Here is a 21,104-nt window from a genome sequence, read left to right as displayed (position 1 = left end):
TGAAAAATCTGTTCAGTGATTGAAAAAAAACAAAACCAAACCAGTCAAATTTAATGAGGGAAAAATTAAACTCTGGTCAAGATCCAGGTGGAGGCTGTATGTGGCATTATTATAGGCTCCCATATGTTTCCTAGAGGCATTGAACGTGACAAGGGAATTCAGACACACAGAAATGTAATTATTTGTGATGGAAACAAAATAGCAGCCAGTTTATGCACACACTGCTCCTGTTGCATTAATATTATTGCACTGAATTGAATTGTTTTCAGATGCTGTTGTATTTTCAGAGGTAGACATAGGTTTTTTTCATATTCTGTTTCACATGTTACTTTTTTTAGCCATCAGAACTTAGTGACATAAAAATTGCTGTCTGAGTTGACACAGTTATTCCCTCTTGATGTCTTTAAGTAGGAGCATAATGTGACAGATGAAAGTGCTGAAACTCAGTGTCTTACAGGCTTAAAAATAAGTGATTCCTGCAAAACTTTGAAAACTGTTCTACTGGGGAACAATTTTTATACTGAAATTTATTAGCTTTTCTTTCTCCCCTCATTTTTCTATGTCTAGAAACACGTATGAAAGCAGGGATTTAGTTGTTGAGGAACTCATTTCCTCCTGCTGTGCAGCCATCACAGGAAATCATAAGCCTTTTTCTCAGTAGCAGCTGAGGACCAGGCAGCAGCAAAGCTCAAATAAACACTGAAAGATTCAACAGGGCTGAGATTTAGGGCTGGGTTTAACTGCAAAAACATGAGCACCTGTGTTTGAGATTGGCAAAGTCCTGTGGATAGGTAATTTGGGCTCAAAACGAGGAAATCTGTGAAGCCTGGGCTGTGGGAAGGCAGGTGCAGCACAGGCAGGACACGGGTACAGCAGTGACAGCAGGCAGAGGGAATATTTCTGAGATTCCTCTAGTCTTGGTGCAGGGAAGTCGTTCCAGCAAGATCTCTGGTCACTCTGGAGCTCTCAGAGGAAGATGCTCCTGGAGAACTTCAACAGCACCTAAGCCAGACTGGAGTCACAGAGTCCTTTCCATTCCAAGAGGTCAGACTGAAAAAGAGGATTTGCACCCAGGCATCCACATCCAGGGTCCACACAACCAGACTTCACACATGACGTTCTGGGTTTAAATTATTTCAAATGTTTATTTAATGTTAGACTAACCTGCTCAGGGTATTAATTACATCAAGCCCAAAACAATGATACGAGTCAGCTCTTTGGGTACAAACAAGTACAGAAAGTTCAATTTCAGAAAATTGCATCTTTCCCTTCCTGCTTTTTATTATTTGGATGATTTGCATTAAAATAATGTCTCTGCTTGTGAGTGTTTGCCCCCACTGATTTATTATTCACTCAGAACACTCATTCCTTGCATATGATTTGATCATTATTTGTTGTTGAAATACTTTTAATGTCACAAAACGGATTAAATCTTCAAGTGAGGAGTGAGCAATTGGAAAGCCCTATCACCTAAGCAACAGCACTCCTATTTCGTGCCTGTGTGTCTAATTATACCTAACAAGGCAAAAACCCCTTATCTCCGAGGGAGTCATACATTCCCTTTCTTCCCAAACAAAATTTTTTCTTTTATGTCTTAAATGATGGGCAAAGCTGGTAGGTTCTGCATTTTGTAACCAAGCCAAGCAGTTATTTGTTAAGCAGCAGTGCCAGGCTGGTATCTGATATAAATGATCAACATTGATCAAAAACGATTGGTTTTATACAAAATGATCCTGTTGTAACAAGGAGAAAGGTTGCAGTGCTTGGGACATCCTTCCACCGTGGCAGTTTTGGGGTAAGCATGGAGGCGGCCATGGCTTCCAGGGCAGCAGGGCTGACCCCCAGTTCCCATCCCAGTCCAGGGGTCCCAAAACACAGAGCAGAGCCCTGCAGAGCCCATGGGGATTATTTCAAGATGAAATAAACATGGACAGAATTTTCTCCTTTTTAATGCTGTTAGAAATTATCAAATCGTGAGCCAAAATTATCAAAAATTTAGCAAAGATTTATTACTTTGTCTGCGAGACCGAAGTTCATTCTTCGAAACCACCGCAGCCAAAGACACAGCGTCGAGCCCGGGTCGGCACCGGGTGAACCTGGATCTGACCTCCCGAGTGTCAGAGTCTCCCCCTCGGTTCACACCTGCTGCTTCTTGCAGCGAGGTTTTATACAGCTTATTCTGCCCGAGGCAAAGATGACTGAATTTCCATTGTATCTCTTCACATGCATCACTGTTTCTTTCTATGTGCAGAGCTGGACAAAAACTGGGTCCAGGTGTGTGGTCAGCGACAACAGGCTCCGGGAAGCCGTGTATTCACGTGTAGCAGTTTGGCGCCGCTGACTATCTTGATAGATGCAATCAGCAAGGCGATAATCGCTCTTGGGTGACTCCCCTCAACTCGAGAAACCGGGGATTATCACTCTGGAAGCTTCTATTCTTACCTTAAGGCATCAATCCTTATCTTGTGTCCGGGAACTAGTTGAATCTAAATAGACAGGCTGGAACGGTCAAAAGACATGCTTTTGGATTTCACAATATTTTATACCATACATTAATAGCATGATTTACCCCTACCATATACTACAACGCCTTTATTAAAAGTGATCAGCTTGGGTGGGGAGAACCATCAGGTCCGCGCTCACGCCACTGCTGCTCCCAGGGGTGACTCGGAGGAAGAGCACAGCTTTGTCCACTGGTCTGTGGGCAGAGCTGGGAGCTCCATCCTCATGAAAGCATCGGGACAATCCCTTGTTGGCACTTTCTGATCAACTCCCAGGGTCCTGCCTCTAGCCAAGGTCCTTTCGTGGCTAGGGCAAGGGCAAAAAAGGGTCTCAGCATCTCTGCAGGCTCTGGGCTTTGTTCCTCCCGTGCAGACATCACTTTGATCTCTTAATTTTGTGCTGGGTCGTTGTTTTAGGGGGTTTTGGCTAGTTTTGGTGAGGGGTCTCTCCCGCTGCATGCTGGATCCGATATCATTTGCATGTTGACTCAATGTCCTTTCTCCTCCACCGGCTGGGTGTCATCTTCTAGGAAGCAGCAGGGTGTCACTGGACAAAAGGGGCAATTCTTAACCATCAAAGACAGGTAGTTAACGAAAACGACCTGTGATTACTATAACGAATAGTTAGAACTCCACCCTGGCAGCAAATGGTCCAATCTGTTCACTCCACAACCTTTTTAAAAAAAATTGGCAGCTTTTTTTACTTATAACACAAGAGACCCTGAAACACGACCGCGGTGCCCCAGAGCCCCGCAAGGCCCTTCCAGAGGCCCGTAATCCTTTCTTTCCCCAGTTGCTCCCCAAGCTCTCCCCAGCGCTCCATCATGCTGCTCCCAGCAGTCCCCGAGCCTCCTCCGGGGCCGAGCCGCGGCCTCGCCCGTCCCTCAGGGCCGCTGCCGGTGCTCAGCTCCCGCCTCCGGCGCTGCGAGCGCGGGACGGCCCCGTCCGGAGGAGCCCCCCCGACCCTGCGCGGCCCCGCCGAGGCTCCCCCGCCCCAGGCCCGGCCCCGGCGCGGCCGTGCCCGGCTCCCGGCCGGCAGGAGCCGCTGCGGGCGCGGCGCGGCGGGGATGAGCGAGGCGGAGGGCGGCTCGGCCGCCGCCGTGGAGAAGCCGCCGCTGCCCGCGGCCGGGCCCGGGGCGGCCGCGGCGGTCGCTGCCGCTGTTGCGGCCGCTGCGGCGGCGGCGGCGGCCGGGCCGGAGCCCGGCGCGCCGGCGGAGGAGGCGGCGGTGGTGTGGAGCCCGGAGGTGGAGGTGTGCCTGTTCCACGCCATGCTGGGCCACAAGCCCGTAGGTGAGTGCGGGCCGCGGCCTCCGGGAGCGGCGGGAGCCGGGGCTGGGAGCGGAGCGGGGCCGGGGATAGGAGCGGGGCCAGGCGGGGGTTCCCGGGCGGCTTCAGCGGCCCCTGCAGCCGGGCCGGGCCCGCGGAGCGCGGCGGGGCCTGGGGAGGGAGCGCCGGGCCCGGCGGGCCCCCGAGCCGACGGGTGAGCGGCTGCCCTGCGCTTCCACTGCAGCACAGGGCGGGTCACGCTGCAGGGACCCGGCTTAGGCAGGGGCATTGCAGAGCACATGGCACGGGAGTGTGTCCAGGCCATTCTGGAATATTTCCAGTGGAGGAGGCTCCACAGCCTCTCTGGGCAGTGTGCTTCAGTACTCGCAGTAAAGTTCTTCCTCGTATTCAGGTGGAGCTTCCTGTGCATCAGTTTCTGCCCATTGCTTTATGTCCTATTGCTCTTGACATCCCCCTTTAGATATTCATAAGCATTATTGATGTCCCCTCTTAGATATCTCATCTGGAGACTGAACAGGCCCAGCTCCCTCCGCTTTTCATTGTCAGAGGGATGCTCCAGTTGCTCCTCTGTTGCCCTCAGTGCACCCACACCTGGAGCTCTTTGTCTCTCTTGTACTCAGGAGCCCAGAACTGGACAGAGCACTCCCTGTACATCCCTTGGGATGTTTCTCACACAGCCCCTCTAGAAGCTCTGGCTGTGTGTTAAAATTACCCACAGGGGCACCCTCAGCTCCCCAGAGAACTGCACCTGCAGTGTAGGGTGGAAGATCAGCCTGCCCAGCTGCCAGCTGTCTCTCCTGCAATGTATGGATTCCTTGTAACAACATGGCTTTTTAAATTGATAAGTAAATAAATAAATTTATTTATTATCTCTAAGTGTCATAAATAAAACTGTTAGCAGTGTTAATTGCTCTGGGTTCTTCCCGCAGGTGTGAATCGCCATTTCCACATGATTTGTATCCGGGATAAATTCAGCCAGAATATCGGACGGCAGATCTCATCCAAAGTGATCTGGGACCATCTCAGCACCATGTATGATATGCAGGCTCTTGTGAGTATAAAGGGTTGGTGCTGTTTCATGGGGTTCAGAAGTTGTGCCAGGCCAAAATCACTAGGCCTGTCGTGCCTTTCATGGTACTTAGAATTAGGTGTCATTCCAGTCAGTTGATGGGGTTTTCCCTGAATAAAAAAGTAGATTAAGTAGGAGACAATAAAACCTGCAGTGGCTTGTGAGGGTTTTTTGGGTGTTTTAGATACCATGTTCTGACTTTGTTTATTAAAGTTGCCTAAGTGCTGATCCAGAACATGTTTATATACATATATAAGTGTCAAATGAGAATGTTACCATTGTTTACATAAGAATTTGCTATGTTTGGGTTCTAAAAATGATATCTAATGATCCTGAGTTGAGCTCTCAGGTGTCCTGACCTCAGTAATCAGTTTGGTATCAGAAGCGTCCTGATTCTTTAACATCAATAATGTCTTGTTAAAAATTATTTAGCTCCTAATTGCATGTAAAATAGAACTTGAGATTGCATGTCAAGATTCAAATTAAAGTCTTTACCAGTCACTCACAGAGATCCTTCTTTTCTTTCTAAGCATGAATCTGAGATTCTTCCATTCCCTAATATAGAGAAGAATTTTGCTCTTCCTGACGAAATGATTCAAGAAGTGAGAGAAGGTGAGATGTGATTGCAGTCTCTTGTTCTTGGTTGCTTTAATCTCATCTCAGAATCTTTAACAAAATTGCCCCCAAAAAACATGTATTGTCAAATCTAATAGAAATGTGCAGGAGTTTGACAGAAATCTCAGATTGAGCAGTGAGAGCTGAATTTTGAAATTTAGCTGATGTGTGCTATCCAAAGAAGGAACTAGAAAATTTAAGCACCTGCCAAGGACTTCTTGGGATATTTTAAACTTCAGTGGAATGTTTCTGAATTACTAGGTACACTAAAAATTCAGTGTAAAATCTTAGCACAAATAAGACATTGCAATATGTTTTGCTTGTTTAGCATTTCACTTTCTCATGTTAATAATAATTTCTTGGCACTGAATTAATGCTGAACGTTGCATGGAATATTTGCAAACATGCAACTATGCAGAGGCTACTAATCCAGAAAAAGTCCATGTGGTCTAAAATCATCTAACCATTGCCAACAATGCTTTCTGTAGGAAAAGTAATGATGGAAGAAGAAGTGAAAGAGGAAGTTTTAAAAGAAGAGATGGAAACGCATGCAGGTCCTGAAGAAGGTAATTTTGTAACTCTCTACTGTGTAATACGAGATTAAAAACCAACTGTAATTGAGAAATTAATGTTAAAATGTAAATCCAAATGCAGTGTACTTTGTGATTTGTACTCAGACTTAGCCTGTGCTGATGCTAAGAACTTGACTAATTTAAGAGTGCACAGAGTAAGCAGCTGCTTATTGAAAAGATTTCTTCTTTGCTCCTAATGCATCTGTACAAAGTTGTATAGCTTTGGAGATTTTTGGCTTTAATATGTACTTGACAAACCCCTGGGAGTCTGAAGGAATTTGAGGATCTCTGGAAGAAAGCTGAGTGATTTTTTTGAACCTGAATGCTCTGTGTTGGGAACTTTGTAGTCATGGGGGAAATAGGACCTGTAAATCGAAAGAGATTGTAAAATTGCGTGCTGAAATGGGAACGTGGGCAGAGTGCTTATTTTATTTTATTCTCATTATCTTGCTGCTTTTAAATAAAAGGCTTGTTTTCCTAACACTTTGCTGTAGAACAAGTCAAATGTGAACAATAGAGATCCTGCTATTTATCTTAACAGACAAAGCCAACTGCTATCTATATAATTTCATCATATTTATATCACTGAATAAGTGGTGTTTAAAGACTGTAATAAAAGATCTAAAATGTATTTTAAAATATATTAAAATTTTGGGTGTTCAGTTTTAAAATTATTTATGGTACCAAATGTAATGACTCCTGTTGATTATAAATTCCATAGATTGGTCCTCTGTTTCTGTAAGTGTTCCATTAATTATTTTAATATTAAGTGCTGTTTAATTCCACTTAATGAGTTTGATTTTTAGCCTGTCAAAATATATGCCTGTCTTTAAAGCAAATAATAAAAGCAAGATGTGCCTTTCTCAGAGATTTTTCCTTAAGATTTAAATGATGGACAAGTATGCTGAGAGTTGATTGTTTTGAGAAGTTTTATGGAATATAAAGAAGTTTGATATCACTCTTGTTTGCCTTTGTGTATGACTCTGATCTGGAATCATTACTTTGGTCCTGTTTCAGTTTTTGCACCCTCTGGAAGTTTAGGAAAAACAACAGAAAAGCCAAGCAGCAAAGAGAAAGAGAAAACTTCATCAGATCCTGGCTCCAAAGAAGGGTCTGATAAGAGGAAGCGCAACAGAGTCACCGAGAAGGTTCTGAATGCCAACAGCAACCCCTCGAGTCCCAGCGCCGCCAAACGACGCAGGACGTAGAGCTGAGGAGCAGTGACAAACTCTGGCATGGGAGCAGGAAAAACAAGGAGCAGCACACAAACTTTGGGAGGAAGTAGAAGATAGCAGAGCCAGTATTTGAGGAATCTGCGCATTGGCTCTGTGTCTCCTGGGGGTTTCTGGGCAGCAGCGAGGAGCTGCCACCCCGGGGTGTGGGGACAAAGCTGGCAGAGGGGAGGGTGGGTGTGACAGTGCCAGGGCTGCATTTCAAACCAGCAACACACTCTGTGTCAGCACAGCTCGTGGGAAGAGTGCCCCATGGGGCACATGGGCCATCAAAAGCAGAGGTGATTTCTGTAAATGTGGGATAGCTTTTCCTGCCATTGCTGTCTGTGACTTTACAGACCATCTGTGGGTAATGTTTGGCCATTTCCCTTCCATTTGTATCAAATGCCTCGATTTGTTGGTTCAGTAAAACTAAAATTATTTTAAATGCAGATGACCACTGCATTTGAAGCATTCTGTTGCTCTCATTGCTGGAGGAACCTCATTTCACCCTTTTTGATGTAAAATTTTTCAACCATAAGTAAAGAGAAAATTATAATGCCTCTAGCCCAAATACTTAGTAAGTGTCCTAAATAAAATATCTGGTGATGACATATGGTTTTATAAGGGATCAGCTGAGCTGTGCCTGAATGTGGAGGTGTTGCTTCATCCATTTGTAATACAGTAGTGTATGACAGTGGGGTTTGTACTTAATTATTTATTTTTTTAAAGCAGTTTTAGTAGATGTGAATGGAATTGGTTTTCCAAAATGTTTGTTTTGTTCTACAACTGAAGGATCTTGCTGACATTGTAATGCTTATCTTTTATATGCTAGAACATAGAGATTTGATGATGTTACTATTTTTGTGTTGTCAAAAGATGGATCGCGGTCAACACACACCTGTTAAATGGTGAATGAAGCAGGCTGAAATGGTACTGAATTTGTTTCACTATATTAACTATCAGTTAATAAAAAGAAGAATTACTTCTTGATCTCTCAGTATTGCCTTCAAGGTGAGGCACTAGGAGTCTTCTCATTTTTTGGTTGTATTCTAGGTACATAGCCAAGTTCTTGTCTGCCTAATTTGCTTCTCTTGTTTTATACAAAGAATAAATTTGACTTGTTTTTATTTTACTAAATGGCAGTTGTTGTGTGACTTGATTAAAATCTGGCCCAACTTATTTTAGAAGTAATATAGCATTAAAGTGTTGATTAGTGTGTCACAATCTACATAGATTTTGGCCATAAAGTGCAGATTTTGGAACTCAAGTCTCATGTCCCTATGGGCAAATCCTTCTCATCCATGGGATTCTAATCAAAAAGTTTTGCTCTACCAATGAAATGTTTATACAGCTTGAAGTAGAAATATGTCAACAATGGCTTGTACTGGTGCAACCACTCAGCACCAACCTCATAGCACGAAAAGCCCACTTGGGGATTTCACAGTCAATGCAGCAATGCCGACTTTTTATTAATTGTTTGGATGTGAAGTTGAGTATCAGCAAATGTAAACACTTTGCTTGTTGCCCCCTTCGCTTTCAGAGTGCTGGCTCTTTGGGAGTGCTGTTCTTTGATCCTTGTTCCTGTACAAGGCTGGGAATGCCGTTCTCTGATCCCTGTTCCTGTACAAGGCCGGCAATGCCGTTCTCTGATCCCTGTTCTGTACAAGGCTGGGAATGCCGTTCTCTGATCCCTGTTCTGTACAAGGCTGGGAATGCCGTTCTCTGATCCCTGTTCCTGTTCACGGCCGGGAATGCCGTTCTCTGATCCCTGTTCCTGTACAAGGCCGGCAATGCCGTTCTCTGATCCCTGTTCTGTACAAGGCCGGCAATGCCGTTCTCTGATCCCTGTTCTGTACAAGGCCGGCAATGCCGTTCTCTGATCCCTGTTCCTGTACAAGGCTGGGAATGCTGTTCTCTGATCCCTGTTCCTGTACAAGGCCGGCAATGCCGTTCTCTGATCCCTGTTCCTGTACAAGGCCGGCAATGCTGTTCTCTGATCCCTGTTCCTGTACAAGGCCGGCAATGCCGTTCTCTGATCCCCGTCCCGAGTCCCGCTCCCTCCGCCCCGCCCGGGGCCCGCGGGCGGTGCCGGATCCCCCGGGCGCGGTGCGGGCGGGCGCAGAGCCCGCGCGGGCGGCGGCCAATGGGGCGCGGCGGCGCAGGAAGGGGGCGGGGCGTGCCCGCGCTTCCGTCCCCCCGTTCCCCCCCACACGTGCCCGGGCTTTGTGCGCGCGGGCGGGCGGGCGGTCCCGCCGCTACATCTCGGTCCCTTTCGCTTTCCCTTTCTCTTCGCCTTCCCATGGCGGCCTGGTTCGCGCTCAGGGCGGAGGAGGACGAGGCGGAAGACGAGGCGAACCTCTGGAAGTACGACTCCACCTGGGAGGGGGAGGAGGAGGATGAGGAGGACGGCGAGGAGGAGGATGGCGGCGGAGGCGAGGCGGAGGGAGCGGCGGCGGAGGAGCCGGAGGATGCGGGGGAGCCTGCGGGGCAGGGCCGGGCGTGCGGCAGGTGGCACGGCCAGGTGCGTGTGGGGACAGGGGACAGAGCGGAGCCTGCGGGGCACGGCCAGGTGCGTGTGGGGACACGGGGACAGAGCGGAGCCTGCGGGGCACGGCCAGGTGCGTGTGGGGACACGGGGACAGAGCGGAGCCTGCGGGGCACGGCCTGAGGGGAGCCCTGCCAGCCCCTTCCCGGCCCTTCCTTGCCCGTTCCCGGGCACAGCCGCTGCTCGCTGCCCGCTCGGTGCCAGGCGAGGCTCCGCGGCCCTCGGGGCATCCGCGCCACGGAATTTGTCCTCATCTTGGGGAAGCAAATCCTCCTGGAGGAGCAGGGTTTACGGGGGTGCTGTCACTTCATGTCCCCTCAAGATCGGTTACATTGCCATGAGCTAGGCAATGTAATTTTAATTTGTTTTTCCCCACCGTTCCCCATTATGTGGGTGCTTTATCCCATAAGCACAGGTGGTGTGTGGCACCTGCCTGTTTGATGTTATGGCATTGATGTTCTTTTAAGCTTCTGGTTGGTATCCTCAGCTTTGTGTGGTGGCTCTGTCATGCCATCAATAAAAATCCATTACATAACATCTGCTCAATTTTAAAAATGAGCTGTAACTCTTTATTTCTCGTAGACGTGTTGTATTTCTTAGGCAACGGGTGTAGAGCAACTCTTGAAAACCAAAAAACTCGAGGTACGTGTGCAGTTTTGAGCAAGCTGCAAAACACAAGCACATGTGTCTGGTGCTTTAAAATAATATTTATTTGAAATAAAATGAATTCGTTAGTCTTATCTGAGGTTTCTGTTTGTTTCAGTGGATTTCAGTTTGACATTGGGGGTCAGTAATTTCTTCACCAGCATTGCTTTGGTAATTAGAGCTTTATCCTTTTCAGTACTTCCCAGGAAAAACACGCTACAGTCCTTTAACTCCTCCCCTTTCTGGGAAAGGGAAACCACTGCTTCACTTGGAGTTTCATTTCTGCAGCTCATCCTTATCTTTAGAATCGAAATAGGCAGATAAAGCTTTCTAAGGAATATACTTTTTTAAAAAGAGTTTCTAATTAAACTTTTCTTTTTTTTTTTCCTTGATAAGTATTAAAATAGAAATAACCACTTTTGAAGGAACAGTAAATTATCTGTGCACATAGATCTGGAAAAGGCCAATGGTATTTTGGGTGGAATAGCTGTAATTCTGAAGGGAGGAGGCAGAGATTTCCTTTGAAGTTTTTGCACTGTTGGAGTGCAATCTTATCAACTTTTCTTTTGTAGGTGGCTGAACTTCACAAGCTTTAATAACTTCAGAACATTCCCATTGTTCTGTTTGAATGTGTTTGTTCTTCAGGTTCCTTGTTTTCCTTAAAGCAACTCCGGATGGTGACAACTGTAAAAGCAAAGATCATTTTTTCACTCCAGTGAGTGGACTTTTCCAGCTTTCCCTTCAAAGCAGGATGTTGTCTCTGAGACAGCCCTGGAATATAATTCTGCATTTTTAAATAGGAGCTCTTCCTTCAGTGGTGAATGTGTAGGCACCTCTCTCTGGCAGTGTCCAAAAAATTGTGAGGGCACTGAGAATGAATGCACAAAGAAGCAGTAAGTCTTCTGCTAGCCATTTATGCCTTTGCAGCCTGTCCAAGGCATGGATCAATTTCCCAAACTTGTTCCTTACTTCTGCTTATTTTACACTAATTCTCATTCTTCTCCCCTCAGCTTGGATGGTTTTCTTTATGGCTGAAGCAGATAAAGTCTTTCTTTGGTATTGAGGTTAGAGTTTTTATTTTTATTTTCGCTGTGGGCTTTCAGAACAAAGTTAAAGTCCTGCTTCTGTCTTTGCATTTCACTTGTGTCTCTGTGAGTGTTCACAGCCTGAAGTTCCTGCAGGTGTGTCTTTCCAGCTCTTTTGCATTTCAGTGCCTTCAGCTTCTATGGGTGAGCTTTGAAAACTTTGGGGGTTGTGTTCATTTTAAGAAGTTCCCTCTGAGACTGCTCTAACACCTGGAGTTCATGATCAGCTGTTTTAATAACAAACCCATGGGCCTGCCTTCTCCTAAATCTGCATCAGCAAAAGGTTCCAATCACTCTTCTGGACTCTTTTATCTTTCATGTTCCTGTGCCTTGTTCACAATCCACATCCCCTTTGGTTCCAGCAGCTTTCCAGCTGGTTTCTCATCCAGATCCCCTTTCTGTCACCTCTCCTGGTTATATTCTCTGCTTCCCTTTGCCTTTCCCACAGCAATGCACGTTGTGCCTGGTGTGATGCAGGTTTGGAGTGTGAATCCCACTCAGTTTTGCTGTGAGACAAAAAGGTGTTGGATTTCTACAGAGAGGTTTCAGCCTTTGTGTTTTTTACCTGGAAAGAAAGGCCTTAATTTTGGTAGAGACCCAGGAACAGCACCTGCTTGGAGGAGCAAAGCTGAGTTTTGCTCTCTTTGCTTCCCCATCTTGTTCTCTGGATTGCTGTGCTCCAGGTTGTCTTTTCTCTGGATCTGGCTTCCTTCTGGTCAGGTCTTCTACAGCCTCTTCCACCATGGCATTGCACCTGTCTCTGTGCCTTCAATGGCTCTTCAGCAAACCCCTTCTCTTTCTGAGTGGGAGCAGTCTGCTGTTCTCGTGTCCCACCTGGCTGTGTTCAAGGATGTTACTTTAGAACCTTAAATGTAAAGAATTTCTGGGATTATTTGGTAATTGGGAACAAAATTGTCATTAATGCCACATGACTGTCATCAGGATAACTGAATGGGTGACTTCCTTACAGCAATGTCTTACAGGTGTGGACTAATTCCTGCCCTAATAATTAATGAACTAGTGATCAGTGTTAGAAAATGATTCTATTTTTCTCTTGTGCATGTGATGTTAAGAAATATCAAATCAGGTTACGAAATAACTTGGGGGAGGTTTTGCTGCTTCTTTCTTCTAAATTTCATTTAATGCTTGTTCTGCAAGATTCTGCACATCTTACACCCATTTCCCAACTTCCCTGTTTTCTCTGTGAAGTGGCATTGAACCCCCTGGCTGTGCTGTGCTTTGGGTGCCTTCTGTTCATGAGCAGTCTTGTTCCTTTTGGTGCTTCTCAATTCACAGAACACTGTAATAAAATCCTGTCATGGTTTGGGATAGGATGGTTCAGCACTCAGCAAGGTTGCACCTGTCTATGTTGCTTGTGAAATGTAACAAAATCCCTTATCACTGAAGTAATCAAATGTATAAATAAATAAATATGTATATATTTCAGTTAAAATGCACTTTAAGCTAAGGCATACTTAGAACTTCTATTTGCATGAAGTAGTTCAGAGGGGGAAATAAAGCTGTTCTTTGTGAGTTCTGTCTAAATGTGACACTTGGAATGAATCTAGCACATCTGTGATGAGAACCTGGTGCCTTTTCATGTGGCACCACAGGTTTTTCTCTGTAGCAATTTGAATTATGCATAAAATACAGTGAATTCAGCTGTAACTAGGTAAATCTGTCACTTGGCAACTAATAAGGATCCTGTGAGTCACTGCTGTGGGTATTCTCATTTTGTATCTATTTTTTTATTTTCTTAGTGAAGTTTGGTTTCAAAATGTTCCAACTAAATGTTTTCTATTTGCAGGATCAAAGCTCAAATTCCTCACTGCTGTCTTGGAGGAGTTTTCAGGTAGGCTTGACATAAAATTTGGTTACATGGAAAGATGGGTAATAATGAAGGTTATGACTGGAAGAGAATTCCAATAAAATAAATATTTAATGTGACCATGTGGCTCTGGTGCTATCCACTGTCTGAATCAGCAAGGCTGATCTTGAGCATAAAGCAAAGATGAAGAAAACTTTTATTTCAGCAAGGTCTGCAGGGAATGAGAATCTTGAATTCAAGGGATATTTCTGCATCCTAAATTCTACAATTTTAAGGTCTAGCCTCTGTCTTCACTAGGGTTTATAGCAACTCAGAGACATGTCTTGGTTTGAAACCTTTGAGTTAAGGGAAAAACAATCCCATTTTCATATTGGGATCTCCAGCTTGTTCTGATCTTTTCCATTGGCAAACCCAAGTGGGACAAAAGATATACATAAAACATAAAAACCTTGATTAATAAGATGAGAAGGAAAAAAAAAAAGTATTTTGGTGGCAGGAGATGGTGTTATCTTCTCTTAGTTTAAATTTGTCTTCAGGAATGCAGAGACATGGTTACAGCACCAGTCTGGTTGGGGCTGCTGGGAGTGCAGAGGACGTGCAGGGGAACCTGTGTGAGGTGCTGAATTCAGTCAGGGCATTATATAATGTTATTTTATTTTGCAGAAGGTGATTTTGTGATTTTATTCTAAGTCTCTGCTCTGTCTCTTCTCCGCAGTGCAGCGGGAGGCGCAACTGGACAGCGGCGCGAGACCTGCAGAGATACAGAAACCATTACCCAGTAGGTGCTCCTGGGGCTGCTCCTCCCCTCTCCTGCTGCAGGAGCTCTTCCTGCATCTGGGAGCTCCTTTCTGCCTTTGCTTTACAGGCTCAGCACCTTGCAAGGATTCGTTTGTGAGGGGGAAGGGATGATGTGCATGTGGGTGCGTCAGAAACAAGCTGCTACTTACCAAAGCACATTTGGAGGATTTAGCTTGAAATGTGTAGGGAATGTGAGGGAAAGCAAAGGGAAGTATTGCCTTTTAAAGGGTTGTTGTTTGTTCATTTCTTGTTCTCGTCTCCAGGATTTGAAAGAACCAGAGAATGAGGAGGATGAAGAGATGTGGAACTTAAGCTTTTACAAAAATGAGATTGCTTTTGTGCCCCACGGTGAGTGCTTTGTGTGGTGGCTGCTTGATGCCATCTGCTGCAGCTGGGTGATGAGAGAGTAGTTTCATCCATGTGAGACAATAACAAACCAAACCAAGCAACCAACCAAAACCAATAAAAACCCATCAAGAACTTCAATTTTTAAATATTCCTGCTGTATTTTCCTTGGTATTCTGGTGGTAGGAAACAAAGGTATTTTTCTGGCTGGTTGTCTTGTTGGAGGAGTTAATGCTTGTGTGTAAATATCTGTGTTAGGATAGTGAGCTGTGTGGAGTGACTGACTGGCTAACTTTATTTTGGTATCACTTCTTGTCTGACCTTTTCCTTTTCCTTGCAGGTGTGCATATTGAAATTCTGCTCTCATCTTGGGGGGACAAGTATGAAACACTGGAAGAAAACCATTCCTACATACAGTGGTAAATTGTTTGCATGAATACAATGCCTCTCTAGTTGTGCCTCTTGTAAGTGTCAAGTGGATCTGTGTTACTGATTTCAGCTTCACACATGGCCCGAAATTGCTTCAGTTAATTGAGATGCACTCCTGAGGAAGCAAAGCACTAGAAGTCCTGAAAGCACAGGTTTCTAGTGCAGCTGTGGCAGTAGATCTCAATCATTTGTGGTCGTGTGGCACAGAGTTAAGGCAAGGAGAGAGAGATCCACATTGGCAAAGTTTTTTGTTATTAGTGTAGACAATACTTTTATGGGAGGAGTTTACTAGAACAAAACTTCTGTGTCCCTAAGGATGGGAGTTCTCCAAGAGCTACCTGTGATACCACAAATTTTGGAATCTGTTTTGGTTTTAACAAGTTGGGTACCCTGGGCTGGATGTCATCTTTGCTCATCTGACCTGAAGATTCCTTTCTCTTCAGGCTGTTCCCTTTACGTGAGCATGGGATGAACTGGCGTGCCAGGCCACTCACCTGTCAAGAAATCCAGGTATTTATCTTAAGCTTTTGTCTCTTTCTTCTTTGAGATCTGAAGGCTGTGAAGATTTCCCCTAAATACCTTATGTTTGAAGTCTAGTGTTTTTTTCTGTTGTTTCCTTGGGTTTTTAGTGTGCACAGAGCTCACAGTGAAGCATTTGCCTGTCTTGTGTCAGCAGTGAAATGCAATCAACCCTTGTTTAGAATTCAGGTGCCCTTAATCTGGTGCAGGTAATTAAGGAGTTGCATTTTTTTTTCTAATTGCTGTGTCCTGTTTTCAGGCCTTTAGGAAGTCCAAGGAAGTCATGGACAGGTTTTTACGTGCTTACAAGCTCATGCTGGGATTTTATGGAATCAACCTGGTCAATGAAGAAACTGGAGAACTTAAGAGGGCAGAGAATTGGCGTGAACGATTTGAAAACTTGAACAGGTGATTGTGTTGATGCTGTTGAGCATTTACTGCAGCCAGGCACTTCTTTGAAGGGGAAAACAAAGTCTAAGCCTAGGAAATCCCCAGCCATAGAGGAATGGAGACTTTTGTTGATAAATGTTATCTAGTGAAAGTATTTTTAACTTGTATTCTGTTAAGCTACAAAATAGAAGTCTTTCCATATGGTTCCCTGGTTGTTTATGAAGCACCCTTAATGTGTGTAAAATGCTGTGAGTCCTTGTGTGAAGTGCTCTGCAAATGGGATGGTTTTATATTATTGCAGGCTTTGTGGAGTAAGTAACAACCCTTTCTGGTAATATTAACATTGAAAGGAGTGAGCATAATCACAAAAGAAAAAACAACTTGAAGTCTGTTAAGTACTAAAATAGAAAAGGAAAAACCAGCTGTGTCTAGCTTCAGTCCTGAGGTTTTGGCAGCATCCTTTCATGCCTGTATTCTCAGCACTACAGGCTCTCTGTCAGTATCTGCCCCAACACGGTGGTTCTTACCTACTGGTGGCTGATTGAGAAAGCCAAAACCTTTCCAAGCAGCTGGTGATGAATCGTGTCAGCCCAGGGAGGGTTAGGAAGGAGCTGCTGAAGGCAAACAGCAGCACTGGGTGCCTTAAAGTAAGCCCATCTGTGCTCCCATTTGCATTGTCAAACAGTCTTTAATGGCTCACAGTCAGTAAAGGATAAAACATTTTCCAGATGTCCCAGAGGTTCACAGTGACTTGTAAGGCTTTCCCTTGATAGTTTTGCTTTTCTGTTTTCTCCAGGTTCAGCCACAACAATTTGAGGATTACTCGCATCCTGAAGTGCCTGGGGGAGATGGGATATGAAGACTATCAAGTGCACTTGGTGAAGTTTTTCCTCACAGAAACTCTTGTGGAGGAGACATTACCAAATGTCAAGAGAAGTGCCTTGGATTACTTCCTGTTCACTGTCAGGAGCAAAGAAAAGAGGAGGGAACTCATCCACTACGCTTGGCAACACTTCAAACCTCAGAGCAGCTTCGTGTGGGGGCCTCGTGACAAACTCCAAAAGTACCGACCCCGCTCTGCCAGGGCCCAGCTGCACCAAAGGCCTGAGGATGAGCAGGACACTCAGTGTCAGAAATGTGATCCTGTGGAGAAGGATCAGAGCCAGTGCTCAGAGGTGGAACAGAAAGCTGCAGATGCTGCAGAGTTGCAGCCTGCAATGAGTGATGAACGTGTAAAGGAGAAGATAAGCAAATGTGTTTTGAAGGCAGGAGATGATGAAGAAGAGAAAGAAGCTTCATTTGGCCAGCTGGAGGAAGAGGATTTAAAAAATGAAGCTGAAGAAGGGCAGGGTTCTGCAGAGAATGATTGCACAAAGGAGAGCAAGAAGAGAAAACTGAATGCAGGTTTGGCAGGTGCTAAAGGCGACGGATCATTGAAAAACTCTGCTGATATTGAAAACATTTCCCATAATCTGGGAGAGTGTGCAATTGATGCAGAGATCCCCTGCTCAGAGCCAGGCTCCCAGGCTGAGGAGGATCAGGAGGCTCTGAAGGAAGATGATTCAAGCACCAAAGAGCCGGCGGCGCCGGAGGCCGCGGACGCGGCTGTGAAACGCAGGAAGGTTGATAAAAAAACATCCAGAGGCAAACAAGTGAGCTTGGCCATAAACCTGAGCATGGGGCCCTCAGCCTCTGCTGCCAAGGCAAATCCAGCTGCTGCTAACGGTGAGGCTGGAAAAGGAGGTGTCAGTGAGGAAAATGCAGCTGTGAGTGAGAAGGAGGGTGGTGGTGATGCAGATGGTGGGGCTGTGAGAGCCCCAGCTGCTTCCAGGCCCCCCAGGACTGGCTGCACTGCTCCAGTCAAGGATGGCTGCAAGTCCAGTGGAGATCAAAACTCAGCAGGGGGTGATCAGCACCACTGCAACAGCAAACTCATGGGGGGGAAAAGTGAGCTAGGTGGGGTTGGACAGCAGGAAAAGGTGGAAAAGGCGGGTGAAAAAGGGCAAGCAGAAGACAAAGAGAAGAAGCAAGCTCCAGAGAGTCATGAGCAGAGCATAACACCCACTTGTCCTGAAGAAAACAGTGCTAAGGTCCCACCAGAAAAAGGTGAGGGCTCTGAGAATGGAGCAGAGCCTGGTGGAGAGCAGGGAGCAGCAGAGTGAGAGCAGCACAGCAAGCACCTGAGCCAGCAGAGATGGCACTGCCATGTACTGGGAGCCAGCTTTGGTGGCTTGGAGAACTGAATAAACTTTGGGATGATCCAGCTGGCCCCTGTCTCACTTTCACTCTTCCATGATTTTTCATCATCTGTAGTAAACTCACTGAGATCCAGCTCTTGGTTACCCTAAAGAGGAAAACTTTATTTACTCATCTTCATGGACAGGCTGTGTCCTGTTGCTGGGTTTTATCTGATGTTCAGGGCTATCTTGGAGCAACGGGGATTTTTGCACTTTGCTTTGATTCTGGTTATGTCCCTACTGAAAGAGAAGAGGAAAACTGATCTGTCTCCTTGTTTGAATTACATAAGTATTTATTAAAGACATGATTTTTAATGTAAAGACAGCATGACCTAATTTGCCAGGCCTTTCTACTGCTGTGTAACTTCTGTTTGTTACTGTGAAAGGCTGTACCTTCCCAGGAGTTTTCCTGGAAAAATTGCTGTTTCTCTAAAAGAGATGAGTATATGGATTTCACATGGTGTCAATGTAGTTGCCTCTCTTCCTATAAGGAAAGTAGGTTTGGCTTTAGACTGGGATAGATCTGTAGCCAAAATGTGTCTCTGACCAGTGTGAACCTTTGTGTAGAGATTCTGTTCTCTTGAGGTGCAAAGTGCTGAGGAATTCTCTTTATCCCCAGAGAGGTTGCTTTGTAGTTCTTGTTGGAGTTAAGACTACAAATTGCCTGCTGCTTTCTAAGAGAAAAAGCTCCAGGTTTTGCATAAAACTGTTCAGAGCTGCTCTTCCTTCCCCGTGGGTTCCAACACACTTTAGAGTCTTCCACAGATTTTTTTGTCCACGACTGTTTCAGAGGCTCTCATTTCTCAGTTGCCAAAGCAGCACAGATATTTCCCAGTGCATTTTTTCAGCCTTAGCTGGTAATTTGCAGTGGCCTGGGGGGTTGCTCTTTCCTGCAGGCCCATGGCTGAGGTTTGATGTGTCAGATCCAGCCTGTTTCCTACTTAGGGCAGGATTGCTTTGCCTTTAATGTCAGACAGCCAGGGCATGTTCCAGTGCAGCATGTCTGGAAACCACTGGGCTTTGTGGGGCAGTTAATTGAAATGTTAATTGGAGAGGCTATCTATGCTTGTCTGGTTCATTTATTTCCAGCCCTCAAGAATTTACTTTCAGACCTTGCCAGCTCTTTGCCTGCCTCTGTTCCTGACCTCCCTGTCAGCTGTTCTGCCACACTGCACACACTCCACAGGTCTGGAAGAGCATTAAAACAGTTTAGCACCTTCACTCCTAAAAATTTACAACAGAGAATCTGTTTCATGAAGCAGAGGAAATTGTTTCCAACAGCCTGAAGGTCTGGACCTGCTGTTTGCTCGGGTTGTTTGGGTTGGTTTTGAGGTTGTTTGGTGCTGTTTGGTTTGTGTAGGAGATGGCCAGGGAGCAGATGCAGCAGCTTGTGCAATGTCAATGTTTTTCCTCTCTGCTACAGCTCTTAAGCTTTATCTTTCAAGGAATTTGAGGGGTGATTTGCCTTCCCAGCCTGTAGGTTCTGATGCAGCATGCCACATGTGTGTGTGGGAATAAAAGTCTGCAAGCCCAACATCTGATGTTCATGGTCACACATGTACTGAAAAAAGGCTTTAATATTTTTAAAATATTTCTTTCTTCTTAAGAACAGATGGAGGTAAATAGCCAATAAGACTACACTTAACTACAGATGGAAATACTTGAAGATGTTGAGTGAAAATTCTTTCCTAACAGATTCCTAAGAATTGTTAATTGTGGCTTTTGTACAGATTTATAGTAATTTTCTTATTTAATGAAATTTTCATTGTGAATATGTGCTCAGTTGGGGCATAGATCCTATATCTTGTTATGGTTTTGTGTTTAATGGGATTTCACTCTGATCCCCAGCCTGGAGTGAGTGCTCAAACCAAGCCCTTCCCTCTCCTGCCAGGTTCACTTTTGGCTGTAGGTGTGTGTGGTGAGTTCACAGGTGTTTGCCAGCACTCAGAGCTGTATCACGGAGTCTGTGATGTTAATTCTTCTATTAAAGCATGACTTGAAAGCATATCAGTTTCCTTTTATATTTTTTCATCTTTGAGGGTGGGGTATGACCTTGTATTTACCCACCCCCCTGGAGCCATGAGCTGTTGCTTGGTTCCCCCCAACAAGAGGGTGCTCTGCTGGGCTCACCATGGCACACAGCTGCTGTTCTTCCCTGTGGAGGTGCTGCCCAGTCTTCCTCCACCTCTAAAACTTGTCCAGTGAATGTTTCAGAGGAAAACACCCCCCCATGCTGCTTGTTTAATGATGTGCTTGGAAATCATAGAATTGCAGAATGCTTTGGGTTGGAATGGACCCTTACCTTGGTCCAACCTCCACCTTCCACTGGACCAGGTTGCTCCAAGCCCCATCCAGCCTGGCTTTGACCACTTCCAGGCATGGGGTATCCGCTTGTTTCTGAATGTTTTGTGTTGCTTCTGCAGCTCTTCTCCCACAGGTGCTGTGGTGCTCTGCAGAGCAAACCTGGACTCTGCTTGGAGCATCCCCTGGGGCTCCTGCCCAGCCTGGCTGTGGGAGCTTCAGTTCAGGGGTTTTTGTTCCCTTCAGGACACAAGAACAGGGATGTCTTTGTGGTAATTGATTAAAAATTTCCTCTAAACCATTGTGTCCCCTCAGCTGTGCTCCCTGTGGGTGTGGGATGGAGGGTTACTGGAAATGTGGGATGGTGTTTAAGGTGAACACTGCCAGGGCCCTTGCAGTGCTGGTCCTGGGCAGGCCTCACCTGCTGCAGCCCCCCAGCCCTGGCCTGCTCTGGTGTGGCTGAGGAATTTGGGTCTCCTTTGCCTTCCCTCCTGCCCCAGCTGGCATCAGTGTGGAGGAGGAGGTACAAGCTGTGCAAAGCTGCTCTCCCTCTTCAGGGTTTGGGGTGTCTAATAAAGGATTCCAGTAACTCTGGAGCCATCAGAAGGCTCAGAGACACACATTGCCTTTCTGTCCCCAGCTATTCCACAGAACCTTGTGGGAACTCAGTAAATCTGAGCCCTTTATCCCTCTGCAAAGCTCTAGGAATCCTGGCTGCTGGGGA

At 45.7% G+C, this 21,104-nt stretch overlaps 2 protein-coding genes across 4 annotated transcripts; both read left to right on the top strand.

Annotated features, from left to right (window-relative positions):
* Positions 1-3,568: 3,568 nt before the first annotated feature.
* Positions 3,569-8,395, top strand: MRGBP (MRG domain binding protein). The gene is made up of 5 exons (XM_063172527.1): positions 3,569-3,791; positions 4,718-4,839; positions 5,388-5,469; positions 5,961-6,038; positions 7,062-8,395. The coding sequence occupies exons 1-5, from the start codon at positions 3,569-3,571 to the stop codon at positions 7,250-7,252; spliced, it is 696 nt and encodes a 231-aa protein (XP_063028597.1). The 3' UTR covers positions 7,253-8,395.
* Positions 8,396-9,458: 1,063 nt separating this feature from the next.
* On the top strand, positions 9,459-20,084 carry OGFR (opioid growth factor receptor). Of its 3 annotated transcripts, XM_063172524.1 has the most exons (9): positions 9,459-9,779; positions 11,459-11,512; positions 13,341-13,385; positions 14,077-14,139; positions 14,423-14,507; positions 14,845-14,923; positions 15,377-15,443; positions 15,712-15,860; positions 16,639-20,084. In XM_063172524.1, the coding sequence occupies exons 1-9, from the start codon at positions 9,558-9,560 to the stop codon at positions 18,002-18,004; spliced, it is 2,130 nt and encodes a 709-aa protein (XP_063028594.1). In that variant the 5' UTR covers positions 9,459-9,557; the 3' UTR covers positions 18,005-20,084. The 3 variants fall into 3 exon arrangements, with proteins under 3 accessions (XP_063028594.1, XP_063028595.1, XP_063028596.1); XM_063172525.1 differs by lacking the exon at positions 11,459-11,512; XM_063172526.1 differs by lacking the exons at positions 9,459-9,779; positions 11,459-11,512 and adding an exon at positions 10,845-11,163.
* The last annotated feature ends 1,020 nt before the right edge of the window (positions 20,085-21,104 follow it).

The sequence above is a fragment of the Melospiza melodia genome, chromosome 19, assembly GCF_035770615.1.
Source record: "Melospiza melodia melodia isolate bMelMel2 chromosome 19, bMelMel2.pri, whole genome shotgun sequence".
NCBI classification, from domain to species: Eukaryota; Metazoa; Chordata; class Aves; order Passeriformes; family Passerellidae; genus Melospiza; species Melospiza melodia.
The sequence above is the reverse complement of the archived record's forward strand: the minus strand, read 5'-3'. Positions and strand labels throughout refer to the sequence as shown.

Excerpts from the sequence above, each read along its gene's own strand:
- MRGBP (XM_063172527.1), top strand. The coding sequence starts at position 3,569 with ATGAGCGAGGCGGAGGGCGGCTCGGCCGCCGCCGTGGAGAAGCCGCCG. Across the intron at positions 4,840-5,387 it reads TGTATGATATGCAGGCTCTT|CATGAATCTGAGATTCTTCC; the intron begins GTGAGTATAAAG and ends TTTCTTTCTAAG. Across the intron at positions 5,470-5,960 it reads GATTCAAGAAGTGAGAGAAG|GAAAAGTAATGATGGAAGAA; the intron begins GTGAGATGTGAT and ends TGCTTTCTGTAG.
- OGFR (XM_063172524.1), top strand. The coding sequence starts at position 9,558 with ATGGCGGCCTGGTTCGCGCTCAGGGCGGAGGAGGACGAGGCGGAAGAC. Across the intron at positions 14,508-14,844 it reads GATTGCTTTTGTGCCCCACG|GTGTGCATATTGAAATTCTG; the intron begins GTGAGTGCTTTG and ends TTTTCCTTGCAG. Across the intron at positions 14,924-15,376 it reads AACCATTCCTACATACAGTG|GCTGTTCCCTTTACGTGAGC; the intron begins GTAAATTGTTTG and ends CTTTCTCTTCAG.